The sequence below is a fragment of the Denticeps clupeoides genome, chromosome 1, assembly GCF_900700375.1.
Source record: "Denticeps clupeoides chromosome 1, fDenClu1.1, whole genome shotgun sequence".
In the NCBI taxonomy this organism is placed as follows: domain Eukaryota; kingdom Metazoa; phylum Chordata; class Actinopteri; order Clupeiformes; family Denticipitidae; genus Denticeps; species Denticeps clupeoides.
The window spans coordinates 94,006-117,500 of record NC_041707.1 but is presented as its reverse complement, the minus strand read 5'-3'; the positions used below and the strand labels follow the sequence as shown (position 1 = coordinate 117,500).

Sequence of the window (23,495 nt, the reverse complement as noted above, 5' to 3'; positions counted from 1 at the left end):
ACATGTTCTTCTACCTGCCAGTGATGTTTATTGAGTGTTTTGAGGGTTTGAGTGTGTAAGTGCTTCTGTATGCGTCTTTGTGTGGCCTTGGCCTATTTTTCTAGCCTAATAAACAGAGATAACTGCAGGGCTTTGAATATTACAGAGAGAGAGAGAGAGAGAGAGAGAGAGAGGGAGAGAGAGAGCGAGAGGATGCCTCGTAAACCTCCTTATCAGGCCAACCAGAAAACAAGAGCTCATGTCACTCCTGTGTGTGTCTGTAGGCACCAAGCATGAGAACCGGGTACCAGAACCAGGGCGCAGTGAGGAAGGAACGTGGTTCTGAGCTATTTCTGCTGACAACTGACGGCGTGACACCGAAATGGAGTAAAACACACTGCAATATCACGGCTGGTGTTGTCTGTGCATCTCCCACGCTTTCCAGCAGATCTTTTTAAAACTGCACGCAGACCGGCGAGTGTACAAGGTCAGCAGAATAAGAATAATGAACATTTTTTACTGATGATTTGACCTGATTGAATTCATATCCTGCATTCCCATTGGTAGATGCTGTCCACTTCCTGCATGTATGCTTTTATGTCATTAAGAAATACTTTTTAGGGTGGATCTTTTTTTAAGGACCTTCTTAGGGTGCTCTAATGGTGCTGATATAACTAATTTATTGTACTGGATGGTTTTACGCACGCACGAACCCAGTATTCTGGCTCCAGCTCCAGCAGCGATGCATCATACAGGAGGATTCGCCTCTCGCTCGTGTTCAAAAGACAATCCTCCTCTCATCCTGCCTTTAGGAACGGGCCAATTTGGGTCTGACGAGCGTCTTGCATAATGCACACATAACAATGAGTCGATGCTGCTTTTCTCTCGGCGTGACTGTGTTTCTGTGTGAGAGGGCCGGGAATTTTTATTTTTACTCCCCACTGCTCACATTCATTCTGTTTCCTGCTTTCCTGCACCTTCCGCCATCCACCCTCTCCCTCCAATCTTCCCACCCGTTGGCGGCTCTCACCGGTCAGACGTCAGCAGAGATGAGAGAGGCAGGATATCCATACATGGCCATAAACATGAATAGAATTTATTTGCAACTCCTTCCCCCAGTCAGAGGGACTTAAAACATGCAGCACACCATAATTGCAACAAATGATTGGTCTTTCAGGGACCCAAGGGACAAGAATGTTGATTCTATGTTCACTTGCCATCCATAACTCCAAAAATTCTAATCCAAAATTCCAAAAATTCTAATCCAAAGTAAAATCCCTGGACATTTGGCAGGATTTTTAGAGCCACCAATCCACCTAGTGAGGATGAGGAGATAATAAAGTGAAAGTGAAGTGATGGTGACACAGTGACACAGGTCTCACTGGCTGGGAAGATGTTCAGCAGTTCGCCAGTCAGAATTCTGTCTCAGTAAATCAAGCATTTGAAATGGTGGACGTGGACCAACTAGCATCTTTGGAACTATGAATGCATGTCCAGTCATTTGCATGCATGCATGCAAGCATTTGTAATATTCAGCTTTTTCATAATATAAATGTGGGGATGTGTTCCTTTGGTCAGGCTCTTCTAGGCTCTGCTCTAATGAGCACAGATACGAACGTCCGGTCTATAGTACCTTTCCATACGAGTCGCTGCGTGTAAATTTGGTTCAGTGATTGGTAAAAAAAACTAAAAAACGTTGTTTTATTAAATGTCAATTTACCATTAAATGCACCATTTCCATACAGCCTGTGAGCTCTGTGAATTACAGTGTAAAAAAGTGTACAGTAAAACCACACATTTCATTTTGATCTTTAGATTGACACACACAGCAGAAATTAATGTGAAGTGGTTAGCAGCAGTCACAGCTCACGCTGCTAAAAGCTCGACAAAAAGCAATTAGTCGCAAATGAGCCGAAACTGTTGAGAAGGCTGTTAAAAAAAACCCAGCAGCGCGATTTCAGTGGGACTAGATCAACGGTGTCGGGTATTCAGCAGCGCTAAAAACTATTATCAAAATCATGGCAGCATGTAAAAACCATCTCCTACATTCAAACCTTTAACAGAGAATTAGTTTAAGGAGCTACACATTTTTTTTCATAGAGATTATAGGTCACATGACAGGTTGTTTATTCAAAATTATTTATTGTCATTTTTTAATCACAAAAACCTGGAATTTGAACAGATGTTCCAAGTCAAGCAGCAAAAAATTAACAAGTCATTTAATAAATAAGTATACATGAAAAGTGAAAGTGAAGTAATTGTGAGACACTGCAGCATAGCACACTGTGGAACGTGTCCTCTGTATTTAACCATCACCCTCGGTGAGCAGTGGGCACCATGACAGGCGCCCGGGGAGCAGCATGTGGGGACGGTACTTTCATCAAGGGGACCTCAGGCGCACCTTGGCGGCTCGGGACTCGAACCGGCAACCTTCTGATTATGGGGGCCTCTTCCTTAACTGCTAGGTCACCACTGCCCTACGTAGAGCATGCTTACATACTCTATATTAATACTACATTTACATTTAAGGCATTTGGCAGGCGCCCTTATCCAGAGCGAAAACGTGCTTTCAAGTTACCATCGATGAAGTGAACTATGAATACCCCAACTATGAATACAATCTTTTAATTCACTCTGTTGTAGATTCTGTACACAATTCAGACAATAAGAAGGTTACAAGTTCATCTAAATATTCTCTAAAGAGGAAGGTCTTGAGCTGTCGTTTGAAAGTACTCAGTGACTGAGATGTTCTGACCTCGAGGGGAAGTTCATTCCACCACCGAGGGGCCAAGACGGAGAAGAGTCTAGATGAACGTCTTCCTTTTACCATTTACATTTACATTTACAGCATTTACCAGACGCCCTTATCAATAGTTACAGGGACAGTCTCCCTGGAGCAACTCAGGGTTAAGTGTCTTGCTCAGGGACACAATGGTAGTAAGTGGGATGGTAGTAGCCTAGTGGGTAACACACTTGCCTATGAACCAGAAGACTACAGAGTCACAGGTTCAAACCCCACTTAAAACCATTGTGTCCCTGAGCAAGACACTTAACCCTAAGTTGCTCCAGGGGGACTGTCCCTGTAACTACTGATTGTAAGTCGCTCTGGATAAGAGCGTCTGATAAATGCCGTAAATGTAAATGTAAGTGGGATTCGAACCTGGGTCTTCTGGTTCATAGGCGAGTGTGTTACCCACTAGGCTACTACCACCCTACTAATAAAGATGGAGGGACCAGGCGAGCAGTACTGGAGGCTCGGAGTATACGAGGTGCAGTGCGAGGTGTAATAAGGGCTGTGAGGTAGGATGGTGCTACTCCATGTTTGGCTTTGTAGACCAGCATCAGTATTTTGAACCTGATGAGTGCAGCTACTGGGAGCCAGTGGAGGGAACGTAGCAGAGGGGTGGTGTGGGACAATTTGGGAAGGTTGAAGATCAGTCGTGCTGCTGCATTTTGTATGCAGCAGCATACAAAAGTCGCTCTGGATAAGGGCGTCTGATAAATGCTGCAAATGTAATGTATGAATTGTAGAGGTCAGATGGTAGAGGTAGACCAGCTAGAAGGTAGTTTCAGTAGTCCAGTCATGAGGTTACTAAGGACTGAACCAGTCTGATATTGTAGAGAAGGAATCTACAGGAATGGGAAAGATTGCTTATGTGAGTCGAGAAGGAGAGTTGGTTGTCTATTGTTACTCCAAGGTTGCAGGCTGTTGTAGAAGGAGAGAGCTGTGTGTTGTCCAGGTAAATAGCAAGATCCTGATGTGGTGAAGAATCTTCTGGAATGAATATTAGTTCAGTTTTGGTGGGATTGAGTTTGAGGTGATGGGCTGCCATCCAAGATGAGCAGTCGGTTACACATGCAGAGATTTTGGAAGCAGCATGTAGATCAGAGGGACGAAAAGAGAAGATGAGTTGTGTGTCATCGGCATAGAAGTGGTAGGATAATCCATTTGAGGAAATGACCTCACCAAGTGATCTTGTGTAGAGGGAGAAAAGGAGTGGACCTAGCACTGAGCCTTGAGGGACACCAGTGGAGAGTCTACGTGAGGTAGAGGAGGATCCTTTCCAAGTCACTTGGTAAGATCGCTCATCAAGGTAGGAAGCAAACCACTGCCATGCTGAGCTTTGAATTCCAAGCCTCTTCAGGATTGACAAGAGAGTCTTGTGGTTAACGGTGTGAAATGCCAATCTGGCCGCATGTAGCTACTCGGTAACCGCCAAAAGGGCAGTCTCGGTGGAATGAGCTGTTCTGAAGCCAGACTGGTTAGGATCCAGGAGGTTGTTCTGTGATAGATGAAGTGATAGCTGATTGTAGAAACACCGCTCAAGGATTTTAGAAAGAAATGAGAGCAGAGAAACTGGTCTGTAGTTGTTGATGTCTGTAGGATCAGCAGTGGGTTTCTTTAGGATTGGAAGAACCCTGGCTGTTTTAAAGGCAGATGGTACATGGCCAGATGATATTGAGCTGTTTATGATATAAGCAATGAAAGGGACGAGGTCAGGGGAGATGGTTTGAAGCATTGCAGAAGGGATTGGATCTAGTGGACAGGTGGTTGGGTTGCCTGTAGATATTATATGAATGATTTAATCAGATGTGATCTTAGAAAATTGATTTAGAGTAGTTGTAGAATCTTCAGAGGGTAAAGTAGGATTTGTGGTGGAGAATGTCTCACAGATTTGTTCAATCTTCCCTGTGAAGAAGTTGACAAAATCATCAGCTGTTAGGGACGATGGGGCAGGGGGAGTCGGAGGGTTGAGTAGAGAAAAGAAGATGTTGTGGAGTTTTTGAGGGTTGTGGGCAGAGGCAGTTTTGCTTTGTAAAAAGCAGTTTTAGCAGCAGTGAGGTTAGTATAAAAAATGCGCAGAAGGTTCTGGTAATACAGTAGGTCTGAGTAAAGCTGTGATTTCTTGTATTTTCTCTCTGCTGCTCGAAGTACTCTTCGATTGCTGCGCTATGTATCGGAGAGCCAGGGTGCAGGGGGAGAAGTCCTTTTGGGTTTTGTTGATAGAGGTGAGAGGTGATCCATGGAAAGGGAAAGTGAGTTGAGGAAAGAGTTAGTAGCTGTCTCTAGTGGTAAGGAGAAGAATGAATCAGAGGTTGGGAGATGTGAAAGAATTCAGGAAGATACAGATGAAGGTGAGACAGTGTGAAGGTTGTGTCGAATGAAGGATGGATGGGGGACAGTTGTGGATCCTGTAGGTAGAGTGAGTGTGAAGGTCAGGAAGTGGTGGTCAGAGATGTGAAGGTGAGTGGAAGAAAGGTCAGAAGAAGGAGAAGGACGACTGAAGACCAGGTCCAGGACAGATGTTGCTGTTGGTCAAGGAAAAAGAGTGGAGAAGGGGAAGAAGGCAAGATGATTGGAGTTTGACTGGTGGAAGGCTGAAGTCACCATGGATAGTTAGGGGTGTGCCTAAGGATAAAAGTATCTGAGTATCCAATTCATCAATAAAGGTCCCAAGTGGTGATGGTTAAATATATGACAATGACAAGGATGTTCACTGGAGAAGAAACTGAGACTGAGAAAGAAGAGATTTTAAGATGTTGGAGAGGCATTGGTGTGAAGGACCAATTTCTTGATATTAAAAGGCAGTACTCCCTCCTCTCCCAGTTTTTCTAGGAGTGTGGGAGAACATGTAGGCAGGAGAGAGGGCAGCAGGTGTAGCCGTGTTCTGAGGGGACATCCAGGTCTCTGTTAGCACCAGGAAGTCTAGGTAGTGGAGAGTAGTGAGGCCAGACATGAAGCCAGCTTTTTTAACAGCAGATTGACAGTTCCAGAGCCCACCTACCACTCTTGTTTGAGAAGTAGATGACAGGCTGGGGTAGATGAGGTTGTTTGTAACAGAGCCTCTGCAGCATGAGTATGTTCTCTTGGCCCTGGAATATGTTTCAGACACATTGTTACTGTGAAGTAAAAGGCTAAATGGAAAAGGAGGATTAAGGAAAGATGCCAGGTTTGGATTGACAGCTGTTGCTTTACCGTGTGAGTGACCTTCACTATAAATCCCTAAGTCCTGCCCCCTAATTTACACCTCAGGGAACCTGAAACTATCAGTGATTGACCAGCTGAGTAAGATAATGATGGCAACACTTTGTGCTGCTTAAACACAATCTATCTTTCAATAAAAAAATTAATTAATTAAAGTGAAGTGATTGTCACATGTGATACACAGCAGCACAGCACACGGTGCACACAGTGAAATTTGTCCTCTGCATTTAACCCATCACCCTGAGTGAGCAGTGGGCAGCCATGACCGGCGCCCGGGGAGCAGTGTGTGGGGACGGTGCTTTGCTCAGTGGCACCTCAGTGGTACCTTGGCGGATCGGGATTCGAACCGGCAACCTTCTGATTACGGGGCCGCTTCCTTAACCGCTAGGCCACCACTGCCCCATACACACCACACAACTGATAGTTCTACACAGTACTACATCTAAGCTTACAAACAGACAGTAAACTAAATACTAAAGTAAACTTTAGTAAACTAAAAACTAAAAATACTAAAATACTAAAATTGATAGCATTAATAAATATATATATGATTTATATGGTTATTTTTAAGAATAATCCAGTGTGTGTATGCAGGTATAATATTAATAACTGTGGATTATTGAATGTACTACATGTATATTAATGAAGGTGAGTGTCTGGAGTGTTTTTACGCCCACATACAGCAATTAAGAAAATGCCAGCGTCTCATTAGAACAGTTCTGGTGAGATTACAATAAACCTGTAAAAGAATTTATTACTCATCATATGCAGCATTTAATAAGGAGTCAACATCCAAAAAGCCTTCATGGGTGCATCTGGTGCCTCCTCTGCAACTTACTTTACTTTACTTTTCTTTATTTAGCAGACGCTTTTATCCAAAGCGACTTACAAGAGGAAGACACCAGCGATTCTCGTTCCATTTCTATAGAATATTGAGTTTACAAACTAAGAGCCCTGATAAGGCTCAAACTTGTCAGTGAAGAGCATGCTCAGAGATTGTTAGGTGCTAGACGAAGAAAAATTATAATGTATTTATATATTTTTGTATTGTTTGTGCAATGTGTACGCATGTGCATGTGTAAGTGTTAGATTTGTCTGTAATATTTTTTGAACAAGAGGGTTTTCACCTGCTTCTTAAAAGTGGTGATAGTCTCGGCTAGTCGTGTGGAGGAGGGCAGGTTGTTCCACCAGCCAGGGACAACAACGGAGAACAGAGATGATTGGAATCGGAGACCCCGTGAAGAAGGAATTTTTAGTCTCCTTTCGTTTGCAGATCTGAGAGAGCGTGCAGGGGTGTAGCTAGGTAGTAGTGTGTTGATGTAGGAGAGCGCAGTTTCATTTACAGCCCTGTAGGCAGCATCAAGGATTTGAACTCAATGCGAGCAGCTACCGGGAGCCAGTGGAGGGAGGTAAGAAGAGGTGTAACATGGGTGTATTTTGGCTGGTTGAAGTTGAGACGGGCTGCCATATTTTGGATCATCTGGAGTGGTTTTATGGTGACTGCAGAGGCTCCAGCCAGGAGAGAGTTACAGTAGTCGAGTTTGGAGATGACCATTGCCTGGACGAGGAGCTGCGTAGCCTGTTGTGAGAGAAAAGGCCGAATCTTGCGAATTTTGTAGAGAGTGAACCTGCAGGATCTGGAGATCGCAGCAATGTGATGGTTCAAACTCAGTTTGTCATCTATCCAAACTCCAAGGCTTTTTGCAGATGCCGTGGGTGTTAACAGTAGCGAGCCAATTTGAATTGAAAGGTTTTGTTGAGGGGAATTGTTGCCCGGAAAGATCAGAATCTCGGTTTTGGATTGGTTGAGTTGGAGGTGTCACTCAGACATCCATGCCGATATGTCTGAGAGGCAGGCAGAAATTTTTGTTGCTATAGTAGCATCTTCTGGTGGGAATGACAGATAGAGCTGGGTGTCATCAGCATAAGAGTGATAGGAGAAGCCATGTGATTGGATGATGTGACCAAGTGAGCGAGTGTATATTGAGAACTTACAATGTACCAAGAAAAATTACCAGGCAGATCCACAAAGTTGTAAAACGTTTTCATGCCGTCCTGTTCCTTCAGATAGCAGGACTGGTTAAACCTGCCTTTTCCCGGTTCTGACTCCTGGTTCCACGCTGCGTGTCTTTTTTAATAACCTGATGTCCCTGCCTGGTGCAGCGTGTCTTGCCAGTTCACTCAGACGCCTGTATATACGTCGTAGTGATAAACTGTGGTAGATGTACGACTGCCGGTTGTCACGTTCACCAGTTCTCCCATCAGAAACAGTGAACTGAAGTGAACAGAACACGGTGCTTGGTGGGTCAGAATTCGAACCGGCAATTATGGGGCCACCACTGCACCACTGCAGTATGTATTATTATACAAAACATTTTTAAGATAATTGAGATATAAAAAACTGATGGTGGCCTACAAAGCCAAACATGGGGTTCCACCATCCGACCTCCGAGCCCTTATTATACGTTTACATTTACAGCATTTATCAAACGCCCTTATCCAGAGCGACTTACAATCATTAGTTACAGGGACAGTCCCCCTGGAGCAACTTAGGGTTAAGTGTCTTGCTCAGGGACACAATGGTAGTCTGTCAAGGCAAGAGGTTAGTGTGGAGCAGAGGATGTCTGTGGCACAGTTAGGGTCCTGAATAGAGAGGATGACTAGGGGGGAAAGCTCAGAGGAAAAACAGAAGACAGTAGAGTAGGGGAGAGGGTGCGGCGAAATTGTGTTAAGTGTGAGGTGGGTGTGGTGCGTGCCAGGGGGGAAAGTCTGAAGTGAATAAAAGAGTGATCGGATAGATGTAGAGAAATGAACGATGTTTCTAGATCTAGTTGTTTTCCAGCTCTGTGGGTTGCTAGCGTGCTGAGAAGTGTGAAGTTGGAAGAAGAGATTAAATTTTGGAAGTCTGCTGTTTGTGGCTCAAGGAGATCGAGGTTGAAGTCTCCTAGTAGCACCAGGGGCAGTTCCTCATCTATAATGGTGGAGAGAGTGGTGTCTAGTTCCTCTACAAAGTTCCCCAGCGGACCTGGAGGACGATATACAGCAAATATGGACATTTTTACTGGGTGTGTAATAATTACTGCATGGAATTCAAAACTGGTTGTTTGAGTAGCAGAAACAGGAGTGAATTTCCAGTCCTTGGAAATGAGCAAGCCTGTGCCCCCTCCCCTACCAGTGGGGCGGGGGGTATGAGAGAAGTAGAAGTCTGTAGAATGGGCTGCAGGTGTAGTCGTGGGGGGCAGATCCAGGTCTCAGTCAGTGTGAGCACTTGGAGGTTTCGTTCTGTTGCAAAAGCGGGAATGAAGTCAGCTTTGTTGACCGCCGACTGACAGTTCCACAGCCCGAACGAGTACTCAGGGTGGCAAGACGAGGCCTGGGAGAGTGTGTGCAGGTTGTGCCTAGTGGTTAAAGAAGCGGCCCCGTAATCAGAAGGTTGCCGGTTTGAATCCCGATCCGCCAAGGTACCACTGAGGTGCCACTGAGCAAAGCACCGTCCCCACACACTGCTCCCCGGGTGCTTGTCATGGCTGCCCACTGCTCACTCAGGGTGATGGGTTAAATGCAGAGGACAAATTTAACTGTGTGCATCGTGTGCTGTGCTGCTGTGTATCACATGTGACAATCACTTCACTTTTTATTTTATTTATTTTTTTATTTTAGACCAGTGACGTCACACCATCTTGGTCATTTTAGTTTTACATAAACATTATTTTATTGAAGTATTGCACAGTTTTTACTTCCATTATACACTGAAATATTTGGTGCAATAGTTTTGTCTGAACGCTTTTTTTAGTTTTATTGTGGAAGTTGGTTTTAACAAGTGAGACTAGTTTTCTACGTTTTCAACCTGTTTATATTGTAGTAGCCAGTAGTAAAGCACAAGTAGTACATACACGTCACACTCGCTCATAGTTCTGACCACTAGTTATGGGGATAAAGGAACTTGTGTTATTAGAATCGTCCCTCAGCATCTTCCCAGCCTACTTCCTGACCCCGCCCTCATACGTCATACCCCCACGGCCACGCCCATTCCCACAGTTCCGGATTAAACGCGGTTACTTTCCTGGAGAGAAAGGTTGGGGTTCTAGTGAAGCAGGTTCCTTCTCTTATGGCGGCCTGTAAATAGCCCTGGCGTCTCTGGTGCGGTGAGCGGGTCTCACTCCCGTCCACCAGGTGCCGCTAGTCAGCAGCGCCGGCGCGGCGGCTGTTTTCGGGGAAGAAGAAGTCTTGCCGACGCGGAACATGGTCGCACCGAGCGGCCGCTTGTGACCGGATCATGGCGCCCTGGAGATCGTGTCTGCGGCTCTGGGCGGCGGTTCAGCTCGCCTGCCTGGCTGCGCTGCCGGCGGCCACGAAGGAGAAGCTGAAGGAGATCACCGACAGCAACTGGGAGGAGATCCTGAGCGGGGAGTGGATGATCGAGTTGTGAGTTCCACATGCTAACGGCTAAGGGCGAATTATTATTATCATTGTTAATAATAATGATTCGGGCTGTCGCGGCACGGCTAACAGTGAATTATTATCATTAATCCCAATTTAATATTATTATTATTATTATTATTATTGTTAACGATGCGGGCTGACCGACACGGCTAACGGTGAATTATTATTATCATTGTTAATAATAATGATTCGGGCTGTCGCGACACGACTAACGGCGAATTATTATTATTATTATTATTATTCCGAATCTTCAGGTGTCACTGAGGTGTCCCCACACACTGCCCTCCAAGGGTGATGGTTAAATACAGAGGACACGTTTCACTGTGTCACCGTGTGCTGTGCTGCAGTGTTTTACTGACAATCACATCGTTAATAATAATAAATTGTATTGGTCGTGTCGTGTCAGGCCGCATCGTTAACAACAATAATAAATTGTATTGGTCGTGTCGTGACAGGGCGCATCGTTAACAATAATAATAAATTGTATTGGTCGTGTCATGACAGGGCGCATCGTTAATAATAATAATATTAAATTGTATTAGTTGTGTCGTGTCAGGCCGCATCGTTAATAATAATAATAAATTGTATTAGTTGTGTCGTGTCAGGCCGCATCGTTAATAATAATAATAAATTGTATTAGTCGTGTCGTGTCAGGCCGCATCGTTAATAATAATAATAATAAATTGTATTGGTCGTGTCATGACAGGGCGCATCATTAATAATAATAATAATATTAAATTGTATTAGTCGTGTCGTGACAGGGTGCATCGTTAATAATAATATTAAATTGTATTAGTCATGTCAGGCCGCATCGTTAATAATAATAATAATATTAAATTGTATTAGTCATGTCGTGACAGGGTGCATCGTTAATTATAATAATAATAAATTGTATTAGTCGTGTCGTGACCGGGTGCATCGTTAATAATAATATTGAATTGTATTAGTCGTGTCAGGCCGCATCGTTAATAATAATAATATTAAATTGTATTAGTTGTGTCGTGTCAGGCCGCATCGTTAATAATAATAATATTAAATTGTATTAGTTGTGTCGTGTCAGGCTGCATCGTTAATAATAATAATATTAAATTGTATTAGTTGTGTCGTGTCAGGCTGCATCATTAATAATAATAATAATAAATTGTATTTGTCGTGTCAGGCCGCATCGTTAATAATAAATTGTATTAGTCGTGTCGTGTCAGGCCGCATCGTTAATAATAAATTGTATTGGTCGTGTCGTGTCAGGCCGCATCGTTAATAATAATAATAAATTGTATTAGTCGTGTCGTGTCAGGCCGCATCGTTAATAATAATAATAATAATAAATTGTATTGGTCGTGTCGTGTCAGGCCGCATCGTTAATAATAATAATAATAAATTGTATTGGTCGTGTCGTGTCAGGCCGCATTGTTAATAATAATAATAAATTGTATTGGTCGTGTCAGGCCGCATCGTTAATAATAATAATAATAATAATAAATTGTATTGGTCGTGTCGTGTCAGGCCGCATCGTTAATAATAATAATAAATTGTATTAGTCGTGTCGTGTCAGGCCGCATCGTAAATAACAATAATAATAAATTGTATTGGTCGTGTCGTGTCAGGCCGCATCGTTAATAATAAATTGTATTAGTCGTGTCGTGTCAGGCCGCATCGTTAATAATAATAATAAATTGTATTGGTCGTGTCGTGTCAGGCTGCATCGTTAATAATAATAATAATAATAAATTGTATTAGTCGTGTCGTGTCAGGCCGCATCGTTAATAATAAATTGTATTAGTCGTGTCAGGCCGCATCGTTAATAATAATAATAAATTGTATTAGTCGTGTCGTGTCAGGCCGCATCGTTAATAATAATAATAATAATAAATTGTATTAGTCGTGTCGTGTCAGGCCGCATCGTTAATTATTCGCCGTTTTTTCCAGCTTCGCTCCCTGGTGCCCGGCGTGCCGGCAGCTGCAGCCTGTGTGGAGCGAGTTTGCCGAGTGGGGGGACGACATGGGTGTGAACATCGCCAAGGTGGACGTCACCGAGCAGCCAGGTATCGCTCCTTTGGTCCAACTTATTTATTCATATTCAGAATGCAAGTCGTCCTGCTTCCTGTTCTCTTTCTCTCCTGTAGGGTTAAGCGGCAGGTTTATTATAACGGCCCTACCGACCATCTACCAGTGAGTAGATCCTGAGATGTGGAACTGAAAGTCCATGTATGACTGTCTCTGTCTAAGAGACTTCCTGTGTGTTCCAGCTGTAAAGACGGAGTGTTCCGGAGGTACCAGGGTCCACGCAATAAGGACGACTTCTTGAGTTTCATTGATGAGAAGAAGTGGCAGAACATCGAGCCGGTGTCCTCCTGGTTCGGCCCGTCCTCCTTCATGTAAGTGAGCGTGTGTGAGTACGGTTTGAACACCGCAAGCCATTTAAATGTTTGAAAGAAATTAATATTAATAAATGAAAATGATGACTGGTCAGATGTATTGGTGTGAAATGGAAGTTGAGAGTATGAATCTGTGCTGATTTTTTTGGCAGGATGAACACCATGTCTGCCCTCTTCAAGCTCTCCATGTTTATTCGGGTAGGTGGTTCCACAGTGGTGACCCCGGTGTAGAAGATCAACATTAATCCCTGTTCTGTGTTTCGGGGCCCTCTGCAGCATTGCCACAACTACATGACGGAGCAGTTGGGGATCCCTGTTTGGGGCTCGTACGTGATTTTCGCTCTGGCCACACTGTCCTCTGGACTGGCCCTGGGTCTGGTGAGCCCCCCAAAAAAACCCTGACACCAAGTGTGTTATTTAACTTGTGCAAGCCGCTCATGGGATCTTTTTTTAGGTCCTAGTGTTTGTCGCAGACTTCGTCTTCCCCTCCCGACGCTTCCAGAGCAGCTACCACCAGAGTAAGAGGCTTCTCATCATCTTCTAGTGTGTTAGTTTGAATAAAAGATCATGTATTCAGGTGAAATCTGTGGCCTAGTTGATGCTTGATCCGGATTGGCTGGCCGTCTTGTTGTGCTTATTCCGAATGAATCTAGTCTGCAGGATTTAGTGACTACTGTGCTGCATCTGTTTCAGGGAGACCTTCACCTGACCAGGCGCGTTCGATCCAGCAGCTGGACGATGAGCAGGAGGCGGACGGCGAGGAGGACGATGATGAAGACGAGGATGAGTGTGGTGTGAGGGATGGCTTGTGGGGTAGAGAAGGACGGCCTGAGGGCTTTGCTGATGAAGCTCTGAGGAAGAGGGTCCTGGCCGCCCGGCAAGAGGAAGAGGAGGACACCTAGAGGCGGGTCGGACATGCCTCGTCACCACGGCAACGCCAGTCGGCAGCATGGGACTGAAGAGGCGGAGCTTAGCCCTGAAACAACAAGCTGGTATCACCCCTGGCAACCAGCTGATGATACCATGGCAACGCTGGACTTTTTCAGTATTCCCTGTCTACGTCAGCCACGGCCGGAATGTGCCGGAATCTCTGACTTCAGTGTGACCCACAGATTTCCCTGCAGGGTCCATGTGGAATGATGTCGAGCGTTTGTTAATATTTTATCTTTACATAATATTCATGTGTCTGCCCCACATATGTTAACTAATACCGGCTTTGTTTTTTAAATGCATCGTGTGTGTGTGTGTGTGTGTGTGTGTGTGTGTGTGTGTGTGTGTGTGTGTGTGTGAGAGTGTGAGAGAGCTGCACTGGTTTTATACGTCTGGAGTGGAATCTGTTACATGAACGATGTTCGGATTGGTTGTTGACCTGACCTTTCTCCTCCATAATAATAATGAATAATATAATATTATAGGAGTTTGCTGCCTGTTGAAGGGCCGTTTGTGTCCAGCTGACGTGACCTCTGAACCCCATCTGACCTCATCTGCCATCGTCCAGCTTGGCTTTTTATCCAGATGTTTACTTCTGTCCGGCTGGAAAATCAAATCTCATCAAAACGTCTTGAAGTCGTTTTTCAAATTTGAATGAATTATAATTTTGGTCAAGATTGGGCCAGATTTGGTTCTCTTTTCAGTAATAAGTGTTCTGGACGTGTGTATTGCGGTGAAATAAAGCAGAAGAGCGGATGCTTGGATCAGTTTGTGTATTTGGTGAATTTTTGACCGGCGGGATGGAACAGGGTCTTGTGTCACCATTTGCGTTCTTTGGCATGTGGATGTCGTTTATTTTGAGCAGGTGCCCTGCCCCGCCCCGGGCTTGGTCATTTTTTGTTTTTTTTTTGTAGTTGCCTTTCAATTCTATAATCTGCAACTTGTATTATTTTATTTTAAATAATTTCATTATGTTCTGTTTTCTTTCTTTCTGTTTCTAAACTGCTTTTGAGGGGAAGTCACGTGGTTGCTTGGCTTCACCTTTCTGCACCAGGTCACACACGTTCTCCACCCTCCTGACCAGCAGGGGGCGCCGTGTCTTCATCTAAAAGGACTGGTGAAGAACGACCCCAATAAAGAAATGAAAACCTGTTCTGTGTGACCCGGCCACTTCATCGGCTCTTATCGTTTCAGAGAATATTAATAAAAATTATTATTATTATTTCCTCGAATTAACCTCTATCCGTTCTCCATGACACTGGAGAGGACACCAACTTTAAACATAATAATTTACCATGAGATATATTGCTAATTATGCTCTATTTGACCCACATGCAGCCTTGGAGTGAATATCAATAACAGATCTGTGTGTTATATGAATAATGTATGAACATAATACACAACAAAACCACGGCGTAGCAACATCTGGTTTGTGGGCTAAAATTGCCTCTGCTGCTTTTTACGCAGCGTGCCGTGTTTATTACCAACGTCCACTCATTCATGCAGCTGAGATCGTGTGCTATTCAGTATGGGCACCACACACTTATTTTAGTCTCTCTCTCTCTCTGTGTGTGTGTGTGTGTGTGTGTGTGTGTGTGTGTGTGTGTGTGTGTGTGTGTGTGTGTGATTAGAGGGGCCTACTCACATTTTCAGGTTGGCCCATTTACACTCAGAACGCTGCCTGGTCACGGGTCCGTGAAGATGCGTAAGTGTGTACATGTTTTGGAGTGTGTGTGTTGTTGTGTGTGTCTGTTGTTGGTGTGTGTTGTTAGTGTTGGAGTGTGGTGTGTGTGATTAGAGGGGTCTACTCACATTTTTAAGTTGCTCCATTTACACTCAGAACACTGCCTGGTCACGGGTCCGTGGTGTGTGGTGTGTTTGTGGTGTGTCTTGTTTGTGGTGTGTGTGTGTGTTGTGTGTGTGTGTGTGATTAGAGGGGTCTCCAATCCAATCGACTCTGTTCTCCTTTGTTGTCCCTGTCCTGGGCTGGTTCATTTTGAACTGTCCCTGGCTGGTGGAACAACTTGCTCTGCTCCATTCGACACAAACTGCACTAAATTAACAAAAAAATATATATTATTTTTCGTCAAGCACTTAACAATTCCCAGCATGTTCTTTTTTTCCTCTTGTAAGTCACTTTGGAGAAAAGCGCCTGCCAAGTAAAGTAAAGTAAAAAGTTAAGTAAAGTAAAGACTACTCACATTTTTAGGTTGATCCGTTAACACTCAGAACGCTGCCTGGTCACGGGTCCATGAAGGTGTGTGTGTGTGTGTGTGTGTGTGTGTGTGTTTACTGGGGTGGGGGGGGGGCTTCTCCTCCTGCATTTTAACCTTTAACCCTCCCAGTTAAAGTCATGCATGAAACCCGGGAGCCGAGAACGATTTCTTCTTCTCCATCTGTAGGAGATCGTTCTAGCACATCTCTACACCATTATTACCAGGAGCGGTAATAATGGTGTTATATAATAAATTGGCAGAGAGTTTGTGTGTGTGTGTGTATGTGTGTGTGTGTGTGTGTTGCACCACCCTGTGACCCGAGTTGAACGGGTGTCAGAACCTCGGAGGAAAAGAGAAGATAAACATGATGCTGTACAGCAGGAACTATAACCAGGTCACAAAACAAGACTCACACAGACACACACACAGAGTTAAATACGTCTTTCATACGGAGCCGTGCTGTAACCAGGCATTACGTCCCAGCCAAAGCCCCAAAATACACGCGGCTAATCGCCACTGCAATTAGGGCAGACAGAGCTGTGGCGGTGCGGTGATGGTCCTGTAATTATCTACCCTGCTCCACTCTCTGCTGAGTAGATGCAGGGACAGAGGCAGGAAGTGTCTCGATCCCTGCACTTCCTGCCTCAGTCCATGCGCTTCCTGTCTCGGTCCCTGCACTTCCTGTCTCGATCCCTGCACTTCCTGTCTCAGTCCCTGCACTTCCTGTCTCGATCCCTGCATTTCCTGTCTCAGTCCCTGCACTTCCTGTCTCAGTCCCTGCACTTCCTGTCTCTGTCCCTGCACTTCCTGCCTCAGTCCATGCGCTTCCTGTCTCGGTCCCTGCACTTCCTGTCTCGATCCCTGCACTTCCTGTCTCAGTCCCTGCACTTCCTGTCTCGATCCCTGCATTTCCTGTCTCAGTCCCCAAGCTTCCTGTCTCAGTCCCTGCACTTCCTGTCTCAGACCCCGCACTTCCTGTCTCAGTCCCCGTGCTTCCTGTTACAGTCCCAGGCTCCCAGGGAGCAGTGGGGACTGTACCTTCATCAAGGGGACCTCAGTGGCCCCTTGGATTCGAACCGGAAAACTTCTGATTATGAGTCTGTTATCCGTTAGGCCACCGCCGCCCCGATTGTGCACGTACTTTATTTAGCAGACGCTTTTATCCAAAGTGTGCTTGAATATACGGTTCACATTTGTTGTGCCTGTCATCCTGCATGATCTCGCCTGCTGCCAGTTTATAGCAGCTGAACGTCCGGGCCAGTTCCTCGCAGCACTGCGCTCCGTCAGCAGATATTAGGCCACGGACAGTCAAGCCATAACAATCACACACAATGCGGCAGGTCTTATATTTACATTTACATTTACATTTACGACATTTGGCAGACGCCCTTATCCAGAGCGACTTACAACTTGCAGTCAAGTTACCATCGATGAATGGCAACGTCTCTGCGTTGAATGGAGGCTCCGCCCAGAGGCCGTCAGTTGCTGAAGGGAGAGAAATGTGTGTAATTACAACATGCTCTGATATAACAAACACTACACTTACACACACCACGTTGTAACATATCAGTAGCTTGTGTGTGTGTGTGTGTGTGTGTGTGTGTGTGGTTATGAGAACCTGTCTGTAAGGGCCATGTGTTCACCAGCATTTCCTTTTGATCCATATCCTCAGATTCTCTCGAAACTGTGACCCTGACCTCTCCCATGACCTTTGCCTGACCTGTTGGTGACCTTTCTGAAACTCCAGCTCAGGTCCCAGTATTTTCTGGAGATGCTACATAGACTCCAGTGTTTTTGGTCCATTTTTCTTTCCCGTTCTTTCAAATGTACTTTTCTGAAGGGAACTTTTACAAATGAACTGATGCTGAAAACTCAAGGAAATTTCAGGGAATTTCTTCAAATCTGCTTTTAAGATTTTACATTTGATGTAGACGCTGAGTGGCTTACATCAGAGCTTTGTGTCCATATCTGATCTTCATACCTGATCTTTAACTGCTGTTGAATCGCTGAGTTACATACCATCACAAAACTGATTAAGGCAAAAAAATAATTAACCATTTATTCGTTTTTTTGTAATGGAGAACCTGTATTTAATGGGAAGGGACTCGGCCGTAACAGGAAGTCGGTTCCACCATTGATGAAAAGACTCTGGATGCAGGTCTTGCTGATGAGAGGAGGTTTGAGACGAGAACTTGATGCTGTGAGAGGATGAGGAGGGACCTGCTGTGTGAGAGGAAGGAGTGGGTCCGAGTTTGTGTTTTGACTCCCTGCTCCTGATTTATGCAGCAACATATAAGATAAGATCAACGTTCAACATACAAATAAAAAAAGTGGAAAAAAGTGTGGCTGAGAGTAAAAATAAAAATATAAATATATAAATATAAATAAAAAATACCCCACTAGGCCACTGCACCCCCAAAAGTTTGCCTACCTTAAGTATTGCCAACAATTCTTTCTGTTCTCAGTGTTAACGCAACACTTCTTTGCCTAAACAGGGACTTGAACCCTGGACCCTCAGATTAAATGTCTGACGCTCTACCGAATTATTCACCCTCGCAGGCTTCATTTCAATCCAATAAGAGCATGGTGTGTGTGTGTGTGTGTGTGTGTGTGAGAGAGAGAGAGAGAGAGAGAGAGAGAGAGAGAGAGAGATGAGCCAGCACACTTAAAGGAACATCCCAACATGCCGGGACGTGCAGACCAAGCACACCAGTTGACACACACACACACACACGAACAATAGGGCATCGGTGAGTGTGTCAGCATGATGAAGGGTGTTATTTCATTACTTGCTGCAGCGTGTGAGGACTCGTCCGTGTGTGTCGCCAGACAGGATGGTGGCTGTTGGGAGGCTTGTGACCGACTGAAGACCGGTTTACGTCCGGTTACTGCGTTAAAACGCTCTCGGTTAAAGATGGAGAACTTTGGCGTGTGTGGGTGTGTGTGTGCGTTTGTGTGTGTGTGTATAACTGGCCAGACGAGACACGCCCTGATGTGTGTGTCGTCATTACGGCCTAATTACTGTTATTTCAGACTCTACAGGCCACCAGAAGATGAATTATTGATACATTTTATTGGAGTTTTATTTGATATTACAGAGGAATAAATAAAGACTCACTTGTTCCTCCTGCCTAAACAAAGATGGTAACAGGGAGTGGAGAGAGTTTATGGGCTTCAAATTATACTAAATTGTCTGCACAAGAAATATTATTTAAAAATTAGCAATGTTCATTCCATTGAAAAAGGACACAATAGAAAATGGGGTTTTCAGTAACAGTAACACACACTGAACATAAAAAACACAACGACCAGATGAATTAATTACAGGCCCAGTCAGGAGTATTTATTCATATTCAAATTCACGGTTTGGAGAATATAAAAGTCAACAACTTGTATTCAGTTCAGGCTACATTTTCCACGGCAGTTTTTTTTATACATTTATTTTTTACAAATAAACAAAACACATTTCTGGACATATTTTCAGCAACAATTTCTATGTTTATATGTTTATATGTTGTGGCGTGAGCCTCTGCACCGGCGTGACGTGATGGGACAGGAATACGGTGACGGTGATTCTCCTGACCAAAGATTCAGATTCATTCAGTCGCTCACTTCCTCCCTCGGAGAACCACATTTAACCACACCCACCCACTCAACTTCCTGTTTACACACACACACACGCACGCTCTCTCTACACACACAAACACGCACACTCTACACACACACACACACTCTCTACACACACACCAACACACACACTCTACACACACACAAACACGCACACTCTACACACACACACACACAAACACACTCTACACACACACAAACACGCACACTCTACACACACACACAAACACGCACACTCTCTACACACACACACAAACACGCACACTCTACACACACACACACACACAAACACACTCTACACACACACAAACACGCACACTCTACACACACACACAAACACGCACACTCTCTACACACACACACAAACACGCACACTCTCTACACACACACACACACACAAACACGCACACTCTACACACACACACAAACACGCACACTCTCTACACACACACACAAACACGCACACTCTACACACACACACTCTCTACACACACACAAACACGCACTCTCTACACACACACACACAAACACACACACCACACACACAAACACGCACACTCTACACACACACACAAACACGCACACTCTCTACACACACACACAAACACGCACACTCTACACACACACACTCTCTACACACACAAACACGCACACTCTACACACAAACACGCACACTCTCTACACACACACACAAACACGCACACTCTCTACACACACACAAACACACACACTACACACACACAAACACGCACACTCTACACACACACACACACACACTCTCTACACACACACAAACACGCACACTCTACACACACACACACACACTCGACACACACAAAACACACACACTCTACACACAAACACGCACACTCGACACACACACACACACTCTTTACAACAACAACAACATTTATTTCCCATTTATAGCCCAAAATCACATACAGTATGTCTCAATGGGACTCTACACACACACACACACACACACACACACCCTCTACACACACAACTCATGCAAATATACACACACACTGTTTCTCAGAATCTGCACAGAGTTATAAATAAAAAACTCCGGCTGTAATTTGTTGTTTCCTCTCTGGAAGCAGCTCTCAGTTTATAACATCCACGCTGGCGCCGTCACCACGGAGATGCCAGGGCATTATGGCCTGTCCACTTGTGGCTGGGCCATTATGGAGCTACGCCCTCCATGTCTGGAGACATGGTGGCAGGTGGCCCTGGACACCAGTAACAGGCCACACCCACACATTATTGGCAGGTTTCGCAAGACGAGCGCAGTTAGGAAGAACGTTAGGAAGAAGTCCAACTTATCCCTGCATCAGTAAAATGTTTTAATGAATAATTAAGAGGAGAGCATTTCATCTGAGCTCCATGTTCAAGCTGGGTTCCGTGGTCTCCATCTTCTTCTACATTTACATTTACAGCATTTACCAGACGCCCTTATCCAGAGCAACTTACAGTCAGTAGTTACAGGGACAGTCCCCCCCTGGAGACACTCAGGGTTAAGTGTCTTGCTATAGGCAAGTGTGTTACCCACTAGGCTACTAGCACCCTGACTTTCTGACCTCTGACTTCCAGAACACAGCTAAGAGCAGAAAATCATTTAATTAATGTGAAGCCTACAAAAATACCACAAAAATGTTTGATGGGCTGTTTGATGGGATTATGATGGGCTGTCACATCAGATGGACGCCTCTCCCCATGTACCCGGGCATCCCCAGTGGCGGGCTGGGTTAGAGTAACTCAAGACTGTCATGTAGGAATCAGCTTATGTAACAGTGAGAGAGAGAGAGAGAGAGAGAGAGAGAGAGACGTACCAGATCTGGTTCTAGAACTTGACCCAAACTCACCCTGCCAGCAGCCAAAGCAGGAAAACCAATAAAAGATGAAGCAGTTTATGGTCGAATGTCTGCTGGTGTCTGGCTGTCAGGATGCTTCATTCAGTTATCGAACAAGCGGCATTGTGTTGAAATGTGTTCTTCATTTGTATGGAGAATAATGAGTGGGAACAGACTGTAAGAACCACCACTGTGTTCCAGCAGAGCATCATGGGAAGGGTGTGTCTGGAATACCCACGTCCTGAAGGAGTCTCCGGGACCTGTAGTGTCCATCGGTGGTGGTTAAAGAGAATGATGATGGTTCTAGGGTGGCTAGAGCAGTGTGAGAACAGACTTCACGGCGCGCAGGGAGCAGAATCCTCTTTCTTCCATCCTTCCTTTTCCTTCAGCGGCTTGTTTGTCACTTGGACAACATTTGCACACGTCCATCCAGAGCAGAGCGAGAAGGCAGATCTCTCCGGTCCTTGGGTTCAGTCAGGGTAGAACATCTGCTTCTGTTTAGGGACCAGTGATCGGATCTCACATTGTTCCAAAGACCGCAGAACTCCTCCGTACAGGGAGGTGAAGAAGGACGAAATGGAAGAAAGTGGGAAAAGATCACATATGAAGACATGAACGAGCTGAATGGTCGCAGTTCAAGTTCATATGAGAAATATGAAAGATTCGTGTGTGAATTGTAAGTGATACAGACATTTATGTACGTTTACCATGAATCTCCCCCAACTCTCATCAACCATCTCACCAGGATGAGGCTGCTTGTCACGTGGAGGTTCGAGCCCTTCATCATGGGAATGTGAAAAAGAGAATTTCGTGAAATGATCCAACATGTGGAACAAACATGGCGATAATACATTTATTACTCCACTGTAATAATTAGTATTTGCTGCATTATTGCGCTACTATTATCTCTGCTGAAAAGGTTCAGTGTGTGTGTGTTTGTGCCAGAGGTCAGAGGTCAATCAACCAATGAATGGCCTGAAAAGTTTCATTTCCTGTATAACTGTTACAGTTTGGGTTTTGCTGATGATGTTTTTTCCTTGGTTTTGTTCTTTTTGTCTCAGATGTCTGGCTGCATTTGGATTTATGTCATTGTTTTGCACATATTCTGCTATTGCGTCGTTTTACCAGTGGGATGCAGAGCTGAGATTGGATGCCTGAAAAACAGAAGAGCACAACAAAATAAAACCAATCATTTCCCCCCCAAAAAAGCCTTAATTCAGGAAACAAGACAGCGAACGGTGCTGGACTGAAGGACTTTAGGAGGTCACCGGCGATTCATTAATCCTGTTCTCTCCACTGTCGGCTAAACACGTTAAATCCCAAAAGGTTAAGAAACACCAGAACACACAATCACGCACCCATCAGCGAGGAAGCCACCATGTTCTTCACAATTCCAGCGGTCTTCAGTTTCGCCATGACGTCTGGCTTGTTCCAAATCATGCGGCTCATTTTCAAGGTTTTGTATTTTTTTTCCACGTGATATTTGCTAAAAGACAATGAGTGTTGTGTCTCTTCACATGCATCACATGTGGCGTTACGTTACCTGAGCTGATATGAGAGACGGAGACACCTCAGGCCAAGAAGATCAGGTGACCACCGAACATGTTACACAGGAAACCAGAACCCTCCTCCACGGACACACCAGAAAAGAGAAGGCGTCAAAAACAGCAGTTAAGGAAGCGGATTTGTCACCAGAAGGTTGCCGGTTCGAATCCCGAACCACCAAGGTGCCACTGAGCAAAGCACCACCATGTGGGGCAGCTTCCTTAACCACTAGGACACCACTAAATACAGAGGACACGTTTCACCGTGTGCTGTGCTGCAGCGTCTCGCAATTACTTCACTTTACTTTCAGTTAATGTGGACATGCATTTTTTTAAGGTTCTATACTACACTTTGGACTTGTCCACCTCTATAACTGTAGGACTTTTTCTCTTCTTGGACAAATCATCACCAACCCTGCACTGATACCACTTGCTCACTCTACCCTGGAAGGGCGTCCCTCTCTCTATCACTCCTTCCCAACGTTTATTCCCCCCTTTTTTTCTCTCTTCGAAAGTTTTTAGTGGAGGTTTTCCTTGTGTGC

At 44.7% G+C, this 23,495-nt stretch overlaps 1 protein-coding gene and 1 long non-coding RNA gene across 3 annotated transcripts in view; one reads left to right on the top strand and one right to left on the bottom strand.

Annotated features, from left to right (window-relative positions):
• Positions 1-15,975, bottom strand: part of LOC114791305 (uncharacterized) — a 19,701-nt gene extending 3,726 nt beyond the window's left edge. The window contains exons 1-2 of the long non-coding RNA XR_003749970.1: positions 15,915-15,975; positions 15,526-15,766 (exon numbers count right to left, since the gene is read on the bottom strand). This is a non-coding gene — a long non-coding RNA (uncharacterized LOC114791305). The remainder of the gene's footprint in view (positions 1-15,525; positions 15,767-15,914) is intronic.
• Positions 10,033-14,480, top strand: LOC114791301 (thioredoxin-related transmembrane protein 1-like). 2 transcript variants are annotated; one of them, XM_028982036.1, is made up of 8 exons: positions 10,040-10,390; positions 12,335-12,450; positions 12,532-12,577; positions 12,655-12,783; positions 12,936-12,981; positions 13,060-13,161; positions 13,238-13,301; positions 13,477-14,480. In XM_028982036.1, the coding sequence occupies exons 1-8, from the start codon at positions 10,242-10,244 to the stop codon at positions 13,683-13,685; spliced, it is 861 nt and encodes a 286-aa protein (XP_028837869.1). In that variant the 5' UTR covers positions 10,040-10,241; the 3' UTR covers positions 13,686-14,480. The 2 variants fall into 2 exon arrangements, with proteins under 2 accessions (XP_028837858.1, XP_028837869.1); XM_028982025.1 differs by having other exon boundaries at positions 10,033-10,390; positions 12,335-12,577.
• Positions 15,976-23,495: the final 7,520 nt, after the last annotated feature.

Bases quoted from the DNA above. Each gene is read 5' to 3' on its own strand.
- LOC114791301 (XM_028982025.1), top strand. From the start codon at position 10,242: ATGGCGCCCTGGAGATCGTGTCTGCGGCTCTGGGCGGCGGTTCAGCTC. The intron at 12,578-12,654 runs GTGAGTAGATCC...TGTGTGTTCCAG, and splicing joins GCCCTACCGACCATCTACCA to CTGTAAAGACGGAGTGTTCC. The intron at 13,162-13,237 runs GTGAGCCCCCCA...ATCTTTTTTTAG, and splicing joins CTGGACTGGCCCTGGGTCTG to GTCCTAGTGTTTGTCGCAGA.